The sequence below is a fragment of the Cryptomeria japonica genome, chromosome 9 (genome assembly GCF_030272615.1).
Source record: "Cryptomeria japonica chromosome 9, Sugi_1.0, whole genome shotgun sequence".
NCBI classification, from domain to species: domain Eukaryota; kingdom Viridiplantae; phylum Streptophyta; class Pinopsida; order Cupressales; family Cupressaceae; genus Cryptomeria; species Cryptomeria japonica.
Window position 1 is genome coordinate 522,668,262 of NC_081413.1, and position 16,964 is coordinate 522,685,225.

At 31.7% G+C, this 16,964-nt stretch overlaps 1 protein-coding gene across 1 annotated transcript; it reads left to right on the forward strand.

Moving 5' to 3' along the window:
* Positions 1-657: 657 nt before the first annotated feature.
* Positions 658-3,080, forward strand: LOC131077032 (putative expansin-A17). Its single transcript, XM_058014391.2, has 3 exons — positions 658-1,515; positions 1,717-2,038; positions 2,452-3,080. Exons 1-3 carry the CDS (start codon positions 1,395-1,397, stop codon positions 2,759-2,761), a joined length of 753 nt encoding a protein of 250 aa, XP_057870374.2. The 5' UTR covers positions 658-1,394; the 3' UTR covers positions 2,762-3,080.
* Positions 3,081-16,964: the final 13,884 nt, after the last annotated feature.

Consider the following 16,964-nt stretch of genomic DNA (forward strand, 5'->3'; position numbering starts at 1 on the left):
TTCAACCCTATTCCAGCGGCAACCAGCCTCTTTGATTTATTTAAACTAGTCTATCAAAAAATTTGTTAGGATAATAGTAGCGTCTCTTTTCACCATGAAGCCTGCCTTTTATTTTCTCTTCCTCTTAGCCAATTTAATGGCAAGCAACACAACTGCCCTACAACATGACAGCGTCAGAGAGAAATATGTGTTGTGTTGATGTGTGTCCTCCATTGTAACGAGGACCAAATATTGTGGCTTTAGTCTATTGGGCCTAGGACTCTGCTATAGGTGAAGAAAAATAAATAAATACACGTTTTACAGGTGTCAACCCACAATGAAAAATAAATAAATACAAGTTTTACAGGTGTCAACCCACAATTGTAGCGTCTGTTGTCATCGCATTGCAACTTGACAAGAGGACTTGTAAAATTATGTGCTGAAGGATGTGACATATTCAAAGAAATGAATAGCTCATCACTACCATAGGTTGATCAATTTAAGCCAGAAAATTTGGTGCATCTTCCCCTATTGTTGCATTGGTTGGTTAAGCTCATTGTCCAAGAGTAAATTCCAGAACATATCCAATCAGTTAAAGTTTCATTTCTATCGATGTCTCCTAAATCTTTCCAACGTGAGATTTTTGACTTTTGTTACATATTTGTCACCTCCACAAATGTGAGAATCAGAAGTTCAAACTAGTAATAAAACTAAAATTATAGGCTTTTGATTAATATGTTTACCTGTCCTCCACTTCCCAAAATTGGTAAATACATTGCTGAGAACAAGGCCTATGGTGAGGAGGTCCTCAAAAGTCCACTAAATTTATCCTGAAAGTTTATCCTAATATAGAGATTCATTCCTCAACTTCACAATAAAGAGCTCATGACTCCGCATTTAGCAAGTTTTTAGAAATCACATGTTTGTGTTGTGGGTAGTGATAACATTCTAATTTCATGAAGTCAAAGATCACATGTGCTGAGAATATGAATATACTGATGTAAATCAATACAGAAAAAAAGGTTGAAATTTGATAGCTTATTGATGGAGGCGTAATAGCTTAAATTACTTAAATGGTGTTCCCCATTTAGAAGAAAAATGCTGTTATAGAAAAATGCACCGAGATGGCATCAAACTTCCATAACCAATGTATTTTGCAATCCAACAACCCTGCACTAAATTTTCAGTCGTGGTACTCTGTAATGTCAAAGTCCTCCTCACAGCTCCATCTTGATGTTTGTCTTATAGTGTTGAAGCTGTTGGTATTGGGGGAACGTATATAGTATATATATATATATGGTGGGTATGAGTGGAGGAAATCATCAGTTTGTTTAGAAAGCCATAAAATCGGCAGTTTGTTTAGGTGGTCATAAAATCATCAGTTTGTTTAGAAGGCCATAGAAAGTATTGCAGCGATGGAGATCTTGATGGTGGTGTTCGCATTAGTATGTTTTATTGTAAGAGCAGAGCTAGTTTGTGGTTGGACTGAAGGCCATGCCACATTTTATGGCGGTGGTGATGCCTCTGGAACTATGGGTCAGTTTGATTTCACTTCTTATCTGTTACAAGAGTTAGTATTTACAGAATGCTTTTTACTGTAGTTTTAATCAGTTTTTATTTCCAACATTTTGGATCTAACTTCCATACCCCTCACCAGAGATATTTGATATTATTTTCCCTTGTTGTATAGGAGATTCAATGAAACTAAGTAAAAGGAAGATGATGTTGTTGTTGCAGGTGGTGCTTGTGGTTATGGTAATTTATACAGCACTGGATATGGCATACACACTGCAGCTCTGAGCAGTGCTCTGTTCAACAATGGAGTAATATGCGGAGCCTGTTACAAGATAAAGTGTGATGTTAAAAAGGATCCTCAATGGTGTCTATCTGGAAAATCTATTACAATTACTGCTACTAATTTTTGTCCACCCAATAACGCTCTGCCAAATGACAATGGAGGGTGGTGCAATTTACCTCTTCAGCATTTCGACATGGCCCAGCCTGCCTTTTTGCAGATTGCTCAATACAGCGGTGGAATTGTGCCGGTTCTTTACAAGAGGTAGGCCAAATTATTTCTATACTCATGGTAAAGATGTGTATTTTATTATAGAGATTACATGTTAGAATTTGGGCTCTAAGATGTGTGGAAAATACAATTCCTAATTTCCAGCCAAAATCTTTCTATAAAGAGCTCTCAACTTGTATAATCCAATTGGTGTCCAACCTGGGAGTGAAAAGAAAAAAACTACCTTTTGCTTTTCATTTATGAACTATTCAGATGCGCAAGAAATAGATGTTCTGAGCTTCAGTGTTTAGGATCTCAGTACTAAATTGTAAGAAGTAGAACTACATAATCTGAACTTAAACTTCTAGCTTGTCTTATTTACAGTATGTTAATTTCTTAGAAATTTCTAGAGTCAATTGCAGATGATAAAGTTTTAGATGATATGAACCATTTGACATTGATTACAGGGTTCCTTGCAAAAGGACTGGGGGAATCCGTTTTACTATAAATGGGCGTGATTACTTTGAACTAGTGTTAATAAGCAATGTTGGTGGAAGAGGAGACATTATAGCAGTTTGGATAAAGGGGTCGAACACTGGATGGCAACAAATGAACAGAAACTGGGGAGCAAATTGGCAGAGTAATTCTTACCTGAATGGACAAAGCTTGTCTTTCAGAGTGATGAACAGCAGAAGAAAAATTATCACCATGTACGATGTGGCTCCTTCCAATTGGGGATTCGGCCAATCATTCACTTCCTCTATTAATTTTAGATAAGTAAAATTTGTTGTAGATGGGTTGCTGCCCTGCAATTTTTTTGTGGGTCTGTAATACTTATAAAGATGTTTGCTCAGGTTATGTATAACAACCAGATTTAAATCTGGAAGTTATATTCAATGAATGGAGGACAAATTATTCTAAGAGGGTTGGGTTACTATTGTTAGCACGAGATGCAATTCATAGGGTAGCTTAGTCTCTCAAGTGAAAGAAAGAGAGGGTAGCTTAGTCTCTCATGTGAAAGAAAGAGAACTAAACCCTTTATCAAAATCATTTTGTTATTCTGATAACTAAGTTTCAATCATTTTGTTAATTTGAATTACTATCTGTAGGTATATTTCATCATAAATCTTGCAGCTAAAATTGTTTTAGTTATCTAAAATTTAAATACAGAAACGGATCAAAAGAGTGAGGAGTAAGTACAGAAAGTGAAATGCAATATACCTGAGTCAATTGAAACCCTAACCAGTCATTAAGTACAGAAAGTGAAATGCAATATACCTGTGTCAATTGAAACCCTAACCAGTCATTTTGTTCTTCAGGATTTCAAAGATATTCTAGACGATTTGTCATGCGCAGCTCATTTTTGCAGATCTAAGCGAAAAAATACTGCCGAAATGATATTCGAGACGATTTGTCATTTTCTAGACGATTTGTGAAATGCGTGTCAATATCAATTATTTAAATGTGTCATTTTCAAGTAAAATGTATGAAGCAGAACTCTGATATTTTAATACTCTTCTTGAATTTCATCTTTTCATATGTCCCTTTTGACGTCTTTTATTTTGCTCTTTTGGACGTCTCTTTTCTTAAATTTCTTTATTTGATTTATTTTATTTCTATACTTATATTTATATTAATGTGTTATATTTTTATTTTTATTTTTTTCATGTGAGTTATAGATAAATTTCTAAGTTGTAGTTTTTAACAATATTTTGATCTTATATTTTTCTTAAGTTGATGTTATCATAAAACACATCTCGTATAATATGTATTTTATAGAAAAATGTTGTTAATATCTTTAAAGTTATGAATAGATTTAAATTATATGGAATCAATTTAAGGATTATGGGTATCAAAACTCTCCATAATATTAACCTAAGTATGTTCTTTTGTAGTGACAATGTTTTTATAGTTTTGGGAAGAAATTGTAACTCTCTCAATAATCTCTTTTTTTGTTTGTCGGTCAAAACTATCTTCAAAGCTCCTCTTATCTTCTAGATGGTTCCCCACAAAATCATAAAACAAATAGAATATATAATGACAAAAATGGACAAACAATATTCAAGATAAGAAAATTCATCTAATAGTGTGACATATAGTTTATAATAGTGTGGCATGTGGGAAATTTATGAAGATCACAATTCAATTTGAAATAAAATATTTCAAGCAAAATATTTGAAATGAAAAAAATAGAGAGAAACTTCACCTGAAGATACTTTCTGTAAGGACGTAAATCGAGCTAACTTCAAATAATAGCCGAAATACTCTTTATTCTTAAATAAGCTCATAAATCAGTTAATAAATCTATTTCATTCCATTTTTCCATCCATAGCTTCATTTGATCATTCCATTTAGATCGTAATAAACACGAAATTTCTATAAAAGATAACTATTCTTTATTAAAAAAGAATCGATAAAAGTAGTATTTCGATCATACAATACTTATGCATTTCAAGTTGTCGCAAGTTCAATAACGAAATAATACAAAGTAAAGGGTGAGATGCGTCCGTTGATCTGCAACCCAAGCTATCGCCAATGCAATCTTTAGCATGAAGACGAGAACAAGATTCAGGCACTTTTTCTGCCCAACCTTGAAGCTTACGCTTCTCTGGAATTCTTGGTCAATCAAGAATACCCGACCCTGCACGAATTACTTAGCAAAAGAATTCGAAAAGCAAGATGGAATCCGATGCGTGCCTAGATGATACATGCATTTTCAATTTTCTACTTCTATTAAGAAACAAGCATTCATTATCATTCAAGGATGTGGTAGAGAGGATAAAATAAAAGAATTCCGTCTATTTCTATGGATAATTCCAATAATTACTCGACCGAGTATAATGCCATGCACAACAAAAATAGATAGTTGGAAAAGCAACTATTCTCTCTATAATCCACATTCGGCACCCGTCCTGGAAGGTAACTTTCCACAAACACAAGCCTATCTAGCTTTGTTCACATAATCTAGAATAAATTCGTACAGAAGACAATCTTTCACCTTTCAATTCTAGCTTCCTATTTCTTGCAAGATAAAATACTATGCTAAGAAGACAACCTTTCGTTTGAATAGAAATTGATAGAGTGAATCTTTTATTACAATCAATCCTATCTGACAGGAAACAATATTTTATGGATAATCAAATATACATTTAAAAGAAAACATTCTTTTCCTTCTATCTTTCAAGCAATTTTAAAGATGAGATTAAAAATATTAAGAAGGTGTAACACATGTATGTATCTTACATATAAATTGAATAAATGAGTACACATTCTTTTATTCAATTATCAAAACATAGCATAATCATTAACATGCATTCCATTTCTTATGGTTTAGAATTTTAAGTTTATCTCATCTAAACTCTCTCTCTATCTTTCCAAGTGTCGTGGTTTATTTACCTCCTTTCTCAAAACATCACATTTAGTTTAATACTAATATGTGACTTTTCATTATTTAAAACTTAACACACCAACTTCACTAATTTACCATAACGACAATCTAATATGATACAAGTTCATAAAATGCCTATCTATAAGGCTTTTCAAATGAGACACTCGATAACCTTCTTTTCTTTTCATGCAAAATTCCAAAGTGTAAGTCTTTCCTTGTGATATCAAAATAACTTCATTATTGATAAATCGTTATCCTATTATTTCATCTTCTTCGTGGTTCAATCTCAAAGTTTCTCTCTCTATCCTCTTCCTTTATTTCTAGAGGATTGGGTGATCTATGAGAGTTTCACTAAGGTTATCAACAAACTTAAGAAAGTATTTCACTATTGTATCTATATTTACATGAACGTAATTTTTGAACAATTAACAATGATTCCTTTCACGATTCTATCTCTTCCATTAGAATATTGCATAAGTCTAAAACTAGATCATCCTTTAGAGAATATCGAAAGCAACCTATGATACAATTCCTATCACTCTTTAGCATTTTCCATGCATCTTCATAGTTATTTAATCATATGTCCCTCATAATACATTTCTCTATAAGGCTATTCAAAAGAGAGTTCACACAATTTTGTTCTAATCATGGCTTGTCTCAATCAAACTTTATTCTAATAAATAATTATATATAACTTCATGACTCACTCACTATCCTTGCATAATGACCAAAGAATTAAGGTAGATCCTACCTCCTTATGCTCTTGTTACTGGCTTGAGGTGATGGACTTGCTTCCCTCTTCACATTTGCCCACTCTCTTTCAAGATGGTTCACAAACTCTTTGTCGCTCTCCATCTGTCGATTCTTCTACTAACTCCATCCTTCCTATCACTCTTTTCTATCTCTTTTATTTCTAAACTTTACTCTCAACTTCGACTCTAAATTTGAGATGATCATGGTCGATCTTTTATGACTCGATCGTAAACAAATCTAAATCTCACTATTTTTCTCTTCTTCATTCCATTTTCTAATCTTTGGTTGTATCTCTCCTCTAGACTCTTCAATAACTTTCTTATTGCTCTATGCTTCTCACACCGTCGTTCTTCTAATACACTATTATATAACTTTACTATTCCTGCATCTCTTTCCTTCTCTATTCTTCTTCTTCTTGTCTCTATCGAGCTCATACTGCTATTTATCTTACTATCCTCCTATGTTAGCTGCTATTATTTTGGTTTTGACTCAGAGTTTTTAACCATCTCGGTAGCCACATCTACTAGTCGTAATATAGTTTCAGTTTCAAATGGTTTAAAACTCATGAAGGTATGTTTACATGTCGTCCATGCACTGCAAATACCGTTTTAATGATTGAGAACCTTGTTACTAATCACCCACGTCTATCTGTTCTCATCATCCGATAGTTCATTTTTAATAAAAACACCAAGTGCTTGATATTAATATTGATTCACTTATCTCGCGGTTTACTCTTAGTCGTGGGATGCTAGTCTACTTGTTTAATTCCTTTAAATATGGGGAGTGGTAGTCGGTGGTATTTTCTACTTCCTCTAAAGTATGCCTACCTTAATACATGCAACTACCTTAAAATCTACCTACTACCATATTGGATCTGCAATGTGGTTTATGCTTGCAATGTGGATGTTCTTTATAACAAGGAGTTTCATGTAATGTGGTTTATGTTTTACTAAAAGGGAGGAGGGGTGGTCGGTAGTAATACCGACCCCTCCCTTTAATTAAGGGGGGATATCGACCACCCTCATTATTATTTAACTTTCTTAAAACTTAACCCGCCACTACCATGTGTTACGTAATTTTTAGTTTTTTTATAATTTATTTATATTTATATATATATTTAATGACTTTTCATTAATATATATATTAAACATTAAACTTTGTTTAATAAATTCTTTAATAAACCCTTTCTATAATTAAATATATATATATTGGATTTTCATTACATAATTTAATTTCATAAATACATATACAATAATTACATACGTATTTACAAGTACATGATCAAATTATTATTAGAATTCATATACACATGTATATACTGCGTATATATTTTTGATCTCAAATGATTACGTATATGTATAAACAAAATTCTTGATGAAATCAAATTTCACTATAATTGGATATTGATATATGTATATGATTGAATAAATTTCTCATATATATATATATATATATATATATATATATATTATACTATTGTTCAATTTACAAAAGTAAACTCATAAGTACAATTTTCATACATTTATACATATCTAAAAAGAACATAAAACCTAGGGTCGATATTCATTTTTGAATCGTTTATACGTTTCATCTCTTTTAACAATAAAGCATAATATTTCACCATTACTCATGCAACTTAAATTCAATTCAATCGCCACTCACATGATGCAATCAATGCACATGTATAATTATTTAAATCAATCTACTACTCATACTAAATTTATCATTACAATTTGAACAAACACTCAAATAAGGTCATTTAAATCATCCATCTTTCAAAATGCAAATATAAATCCTAATGTGGTGTGTGAGAGATTCCATCTATCCTAACGAAATACAAGAGCTAAGACAACTCTACCTGAACCATGTTCTCGTCTTCATCATTGTTCACCTATTCCTGCATTCACTTGCACTCACTCGCTCATTAGCAATGACGATCTCAATTTATAATAAAAATTATTACTAATCATTCAATTGTATATAAATCATTTCAGTACATTCGATCTCCTATTTTATTTCATTAACTGTTCTATTTTCATTTCATTTGCAAAAAATAAACATTATTTTCCTAATTAAATAATTATGGAAAAATAGGGTTCGTGACAATTTCTTATCTAGAATAGCATAATAAGAGTTAGAATTTAAGGTCTTACTTTGTCAGATGAGATGTTTAAAGAGATTGAAAAGCAAATTTAAGAAAGATGCATGATTTGAAAAGCAACCTGTTGAGTTTAGAGAGGACTTAAAATATCTTCAACTTGTTGAGTTTAAAGAGGACTTAAAATATCTTCAATGTTTTCTTTTTAAGACCTATGAAAAATTTGTTGAGAGCTTTTAGACTTGGAAAGAAGAAAGTAGTAGAGCAATTAAAAGGTGGAGAAGTCTTAGTAATATCCAAAATGAGCTTTTGTTAGGCATGGGTTGTCCTTAACCCTCTTCTTCTTAAGTTCATATTAATGGCTTTTACAAGAAAGGACAAATTCAGATGGACTCTCTCAATTAACTTGTTCTTAACTTTCAAGTGAAATGTAAGAAGCAAAACTCTTATATTTCAGTACTCTTCTACAATTTCGTCTTTTATTTTTCTCCTTTTGATGTTTTTTATTCTGGTTCTTTTCACTTCTATATCTTTTTGTTTGTGTTTTTTTTTAATTTCTTTATTTGATTACTTTATTTCTTTAGTTTTATCTATATTTATGTGTTATATTTTATGTTTGCATGAGTTATAGATTAATTTTTAAGTTGCATTTTTTAACAATATGTTGATCATATAACTTCTATTTCTTTGAGTTGATGTTATTATGGAACACCTCTCCTAAAATAAGTATATTGTAGAAAAAATATTGTTAATATCTAGAAAAATTATGAGTAAGATTTATTTTTTATCAGTAAAGTTTGTTTATTAATATTAAAATATCAGGATTTAAATTTGACCCAAACCAAGTGGGGCTACAATCGGGGAGCCTCCTCCCTTGACCAACAAAGCACCAAAGTACAAGACCTATTAATTGGTCAACAATTACATATTGATTTTAATGTTGCCCCTATCATGTGAGTGGAGAAGCATATTGAAGGATCCTTCCTCCTTTACTCTCATTTCTCTCTTCCTCTTCACCTTTGTACATCCTTCCTAATGTATATCTGCATCTGACATCCCTATTTTGGATTCTATCATATTAGCCCTCCCCCTCTCATCCAGACTCCTTGAACAATCTTGTTTTATGTTTTTCTCCCGCCCAACACAACACCCAATTTTTGAATTATTTTTTTCTCTTACATCTAGAATACTACTTTTACCTACCATATTAGCACTACTACTAGTATTAACACTGTCAGTAGTTGATGACCCTGCATAACCTGAGGGAATAGAGGACAAAGGGTCTTTACACCGTGTTATAAAATCTTCATTATGTAAGTCAAATGTATCGACACCCTTCTCATTTAAATCTCTTGGGGAAACATTTTGTCTACCATTAATGCTTATTAGAAACTTCCTTCCACCACATTCCTTGCTTGTTTGATAATTTCTTTTCACGATTTGAATCATTATGACCTATCTGGAAACATCTACGCCATCTAAAAGGGATACCCTCATAATCCACAAGTTGTAGCCAACAACCCTCTCTGGATTTCAAAAGGAAATCAAGAGGTTAACCTTTCTTCAAATACATTTCTACCAGAATAAAAGAAAAAGTTGTGTGTTGAAACCCTAAGGAGCCCTCATTCACCCCCCAAAGTTTTCCCAAAGAATCTCCAATAGCTTCAAAACAAGATTCAAACTAAAATTAAAAAGGAAGGTATGGAAGTCTTTGGTACTCACCAAGTATCTTCTTCGTGTCTTGTTCATTATCAAAGATGACCACAAAAAATATCCTCGCTCCAAGAAAGATCTAGGCATCCCCCTCAAGAATAAGGTTCCAAAACTCAGTGATCCACTTATGAAGTTTGCACAAACTCAATAAAAAAAAATTAAATCTTCCAATCAAACCTAGATCAGAGAAGTATTTCTCATTTTCTCTAACTTTGCTTACTATTTTTGACCCTAGACAGATCATCGGTTTGCCTGTAGTTGGAATACTTTGATTATTACCCATTAACCCCCCATTTCTCCTATCACCCTCCAACCACACTTCTTTGAAGCTAGTCCCCAAGTTTTGCGTCTTCACATTTATCCTTCCTCACCTAACCTTCTCGCCATAGCAAAATGTGCCTTTGCAAACCACGTCCATGTTATCAAACACACCACCATTACTGCCTCTAGCACCAACCAACACGACCCCATTGGAAGACGTCAGCTAGAATCATTTTCCATTAATACCAAAAGCTCCATGAGAGGGAGCATCTCTACCTACAATCCACCCTGGATAAGATTCAGAGCCCCATCAAGCTCTCATAGAAACCCTAGGGTGCAAGAGCAGCATTGTTTTTTTCTCCTCATATAGGAGTATAGGAAACTTCCACAACAATACATCAGAAAATTATGAGTAAGATTTAAATTATATGGAATCAACTTTGATGAGTGATAATATTATATATTTTGTCTACCAAACTAATATGGGCATCAAAACCCTTCCTAATATTTAACTAGGTGTGCCCATTTTTAGTGATAATATTTTAGAGTTTTTGAAAGAAATTATGTCTAAATTCTATACTAAATAGCCCCCTTAGTAATCTTTTTTTTTGTACCGTTGGTCAATTGATTAAAATCAAATCTATATTCAAAGATCTTCCCATCTTCTAGATAGATTAATCTGGGTTCCCCAACAAAATCATAAAACAAATAAAAGATATAATGACAAAAAAATTTGGACAAACAATATTAAAGATAAGAAAATCCATTTGGTAGCTTGGCATATAGTCTATAATAGAAAAGAAAAATAAAAAATTAACATGGTTAGGCTAGGTAAATTAATCTAGAGAATTTATGTAGATCACGATTCTCTTTGGAGTAAAATATTTCAACCAAAATACTTAGAATGGAAAAACTAGAGAGAATCTTGTCCTAAAGATACACTTTAAGGATTTGTTATATAGAATAGCATAATAAGAGATAGGAATTTAATGTCTTACTTTCTCAAATGGGATGTTCAAAGAGGTTGTAAAGAAAATTTAGAAGATGCATGGCTTGAAAAGAAACACATTGACTTTTGAGAGGACTTAAAAGATCTTCAATATTTTCTTTGCAATACCTAGGGAGAATTTGTTTAGAGCTACTAGACTTGGGAGGAAGAATGTAGTAGAGAAATTAAATGGTGGAAAAGTCTTACTAATATCTAAAATGAACTTTGTTAGGCATCGGTTGTCCTTAAATCTCTTCGTCTTAAATTCAAATTAATGGCTTCTAGAGGAGAGGACAAACTCAAATGGTCTAAAATATATAAGCTCAAAAAAATGAGTGAATCCTCAAGAAAATCCCTTTCAATGTAGAGAAATTATGAAGTTTGAATATCTCCTTGCAAAACTTTGTGAAGTGTACTTTCCCAAAATTCGACCCTTAGCTTGGAAAATGGAATTTTAGGAGGCCATTAGATATACTATGGAGAATCAAAATCACTTATGAGATCATACTAAGGGTGTCTCTTGGATAGATTTTTTTCATGGTTACTAGAAACTTAAATTTGATGGCACTAATAGGGATAATCAACCCAATTGCTTATTGATGGATCTTGTGAGATGATCATGACTGTCCTATTTGCCTTGGAGTTGGCTTCATTGCAAATGAACTTGTTGAAGCAAAAGCTATAATGAGGGATATATTAGGTTCATCTAGTTTGTTTACACACTAACATGACAATTCGATGATGATTTGGATGTCCATTTTTTAGCTAAAGATTAATTTAACAATTTAACTTAAGTTTTTTTAAAAATAAACTTATGTTATATTCATAAAAAGGAAACTTATGTATAATTATTAAAAAGGTTGTTTAAAAAGAGAGACCAAAAGTGATACTAAGAATAGGGTTCAAAAGGTAGTGTATTATATAAAGATTCTTTTGATTCACTTTTCAAAAATTAAGTTTGGAGGGAAAAGGAGAAGAAATAATAATATTAATATTTTTTCTTGAAAATATTATATAGAGAGGAGTTGAGGAATGGAGAGAGCTGCCAATTTCATATTTTCTAATTCATTTATCTCAAGATTCAACATGATGTGAATTTTCTCTATACTAGGAAAAGAAAACCCTTTGACAAAGAATAGATTTTAGGATGAAACCCTTGTTATTTATTTGAGTTCATTTCATGCTTTTAAGCTACCTTTGAAGAGACTTCATTTCATGCTTTTAAGCTACCACAAGAAAAGATAATGGTGCAGTTCACTTTTTTGAAGAGTTTTTAATAAATATTTGTATAAAAAAGGAGGTCATAGCTGCAATATACTTGATTTGTAACCTTTGAAACAACCTTGACTATCATACTACTTTATCTTGGGAAAATTCATACTATGAACTACTAATAATATGTTATTTAAAATATATTATTAAAAAAATTAAGTTATAAGGGAATTTTTTATACTATTTTAGTTTCTCGAAATTTTTATTTTATACCTATAAGTATTCATACTATGCATATTATCTAGAAATAATACAATAATTATTTTTTTGGTTGCATTGTAGAATTCTATGTGGTTTATCACTAGGAATTAAATAAGCTTATAATTGATTATTTTGGTATTTCAAGTCTAGGTGGGTATACTAACACTACATTAAAAATAATTTACTTTCTAGTTTTATATTTCTAATGTTAATTGATGCAATTTTCTACTAAATCTAGATTTTGAAATTTATTTTAGAAGTCTTGCCACCAAAACTAGCTTTAGTTCTTTTTTGTATTTAGTTTGTAATTAATCTAGAAGGCATAACTACTAGATATATTTTGTATTAATATTGTAAGTGGATACTAGAAGGTTTATCCCCAAATCCCTCATCAATATCAAGGTTGAAATTATAACTAAGATTGGATACCATAGACTCCAAGATCTGTATATTCTTATTTTGATTTCACAAATGCATGCTTTTCTTTGGATGACCTACTATCAAAGTTAATACATTCATCTTCTATTTTTTTATGATTGTAAATCATGTGTTTTGCCTCCAATAAGTAAAATTTATTGCTAATTGTTCACGTACTGGCTACAATATGCTCTCACATTGTACATATTGGGGTCTCGATGATCAAAAAATGCTTGAGCTCATTTTTTACTATGATTTTTTTTAAGTAACATAATATGTCAACTAGGGACATTATACTTGTATCAAGACAAGTGATATTTTCAATGTATAGAGAAGATAACTTATTGATGTAGATTACATGACATGCATGTCAGTATGAAAGACAAAAAATGAAGTCTTTTCCAAAATTCATGTCAAAAATTTACGACCAACTTTGTAGAATATAAATAAGGAAATTTGAATTGATTAATTGTTCCAATGAAATAAAGTGACAAAGAGAAGAAGAAGGAATATCATCAACAAATAATTGATCCCACTTTCAATCTTATTCTTGATCAAGGTACAAAAAAAAGTACACAACAAGACCCCAAGTTTTAAGGATCAGGTAGTGGGACAATTTAATACTATTTCAAAACTTTTAAATTTATTTAGAGGGGCACAAAAAATATCTCACATAAGGGTCATGGTTAAAAGAGATATGTAATAAAAATGAATACATAATTTTTGCCTTTTGTGAATATGATTTAAAGCTTGACATCTACAAATATGCACCATCTTCGAAGAACTCTTGGAAATATTCGAAGAAAATAGATATAGAAGAAAAATGAAGATGGAAAGGTTAGAAATTAAACCTTAAGAATTTAACAAGGAGCAAAAAAAAAAGAATCATAAGAAGTTGTTTTGAAGTAAGAATCCATAAAGATATTCTTAAAAGAAGAAGAAAGTATAGAGTCTTCAATTCTAAGACGCCACCTTTCATCCCACAAAAGAAGAGTTCTTCTATGGCAAGAAAAACTGAAATGAACTTAGAAGAGGTAATTTTTGCTTCTCATGTAAAGAGACTTGGGATCCAAGCCACAAATGTCAAAGAAGAGATGATGTAAAAAAAAAAGAATCAAAGAATTCTAAGAATGAGCCAAAAAAGATAATGGTGGAACTAAAAACTATACAATATGAGGAAAATGATGAATTAGAGCTCTAAGAAATTAAGAGTAAGTAGACCTTGGAGGAATCCACCACACAAGCGGAAGGTAAAAAATTAACTAAAGAAAAAGCTATCCTCATTAATATTAAAATTAAAAAACTAATAAAATATATATCTTAATAAAGTCAAGGAGATGAAATGTCAATTACAAGTGAGAAGAAAGATGTTCTTGTTCTTATCATACCCATCAATCCTCCAAAGATTGATTCCATGCCCATATAAGGGCAATTTTCAAGAAAATAGTTTATAAGTTGACATTATTTCCAAGAACTTCACAATAGACAATTGTTTGATCATTTAAAGTTTGTAGGAAGTGCTCCATCATTGTGCAAATTAGAAGGAACGTGCTCTCTCAATAAGGTTGGCAAATTTATTTTACTATTATTTATTTTACAATTTTTTATCTAAGTTTATTGGTAATAGGATTAAGCCTTTCTTACATATGTTGATTTCCAAAAATGAAAAAGGTTTTTGTAAGGACCTCCTAAATATCAAAATATTTAGCCTAATTACAACATTTTTGCACATAATTACGCTCAATTAATCATTAATTAATACAACTTGCTCGATAAACAATGAATAAAAAAGAAATTATAATTCAACACAATGTTTAAATAAATGTGCCAAGAGATTGACAATACATAAGAAGATTCTATTTGTTACAAAACACAATAAGGTCAATTACAATGAATAAAAAAAACATAGCTAATAACCTTCCTGACAGGAGCTTCTAGCATCTATCTCCCACAAGCAAGCTACAGGCAAGAAAACTGCCAGAGTGCTTTACTCCCCAACCGTGAAGCATTTATGCTTCCTCGAAGTTATTCATGACACGAAGAACCACCGACCTTGCATGAGGAGGCCTAGCGACTTGAAACTGACAAGTGATGGAATCTAGGTAAATTTAGTGTATCTACAATATAAGATGATATTGTATCAACACTAAGATATGGAAGAGAGTGGAAATGCAATGATTCAATTAGCAAGCATATACTAAAAGATCAAAAGAACTTGGCTAAAGATCTTTTAGGGCCAACTACTATTAGATGAGTTGAAGCAGAGAGTTTAACCTTAATCTTCTATGGAAACTCACCCTTCTATTTTGATTCATATTTGACACCTGTCCAATACACACATAATATTTGGCTAACGATCTTTTAGGGCCAACTACTGGTAGATGAGTTGAAGCAGAGAGTTTAACCTTAATCTTCTATGGAAACTCACCCTTCTCTTTTGATTCATATTTGAAAAGCATATGATAGAGTGTATTGGCCCTTTCTCTTTGTTATCCTTCAAAAGTTTGGATTTCGTGGGATTGCAAAGAAGGACAACCTTTTTGTTTAATGAGTGGATGGAAATTTTCATGTTGAAAGTTTATAGGATCAAGAAAATCACTTATTTCCCCTCAAGGTATTATAAATATGGTAAGAAAAATAAGAATGAATTTATTAGAAAGTGTGTCAAAGGCCATATCGTACATGGGAAAATTGAAGATACCCTGTGGCATTACCTTCAAAATGGAAAGAGGAAGAAAAATTAGGATGGTCATATTAAAAGTTACTATCATGTAGTGTATTACTTCTTTAGATTGCCTTGTGTGATTAAGAGAAAAGATGGTGAGAATTATTTACTAAAAAGGTGGCAAGAGTTGAAATAGATTTATGTTGATAATTATGATACTTCTATCTATAATTTTGTTGGTGTCTATCTTTGTATGGAGGCAAAAATGGGTGGATTGATGCTTAGAACTAAAATGGTCTCTTGTGAGGTGCTAAAGAAAAATGTGGAACTTTGGGATATATTTTCAAAGTTCTTTCTATGTATAAGAAATAATGGTAGAGATAGATAGAAGCTGCAATAATTAAAAATAGGATATACATGCTTGATTATTTTTTATTCAATACATATTACACATATATAGGATTCTCATATCTTATTTTGTAGGAAACTCCACAAACAACATTCCTAAATAGATTGAGTTGTTTCAACAACTCAATATAAACACATTTGTACCACTACTATAATAACATGTTTAACAAACTCTAACAAACCTAACAATGATTATTATATGCATCCTATGATGCAATATTCCTAACACTATGTGAGGGTTTAATGACAGATTTACTTTGAAGTTTATAAATTCTTGGATGAAAGGTGAAGCCTCTACAGGAGGGATTAAATCTATTATGATTGAGGAGCTCATAGCTAGGGCAATGTGACTCAATTGTGGTGAGCCTAAGGTGAAAATGAGGAGAAAAATAAGCTATCAAAGATTCATTGATGTTTTCAATGAACCCACAAAAAGGCGAAGCAACACCAAAATTTTCATAGCTACAAGGGTTTACTATGGTCAAAGGTGAGCTTGCATGTCATGGAATAATTTAATTTGGAAGGTAGGTTTTAAACTTTTCATGACTATTATTTTCAACTTTTAGAGCACCTTCTTCATGGAAATTTAACTAACCTATTTTTTTATTTACTTTCTTCATTGGGAAAATACATAGAAGTTTTGCAAGATGTGTGCCCTTGGTCTCCTTTTGTTGTGCAACACAATGCTTGGGTTTGTGACATGGCTTAACCACCTCATATGGATCTATAAGTTTAGTGGTTGTATCAGGCATTAACAAGTCGATCTGTTGGTGCAATGACAACCATACTTCTAACAAGTGGTATCAGAGCCTGGGT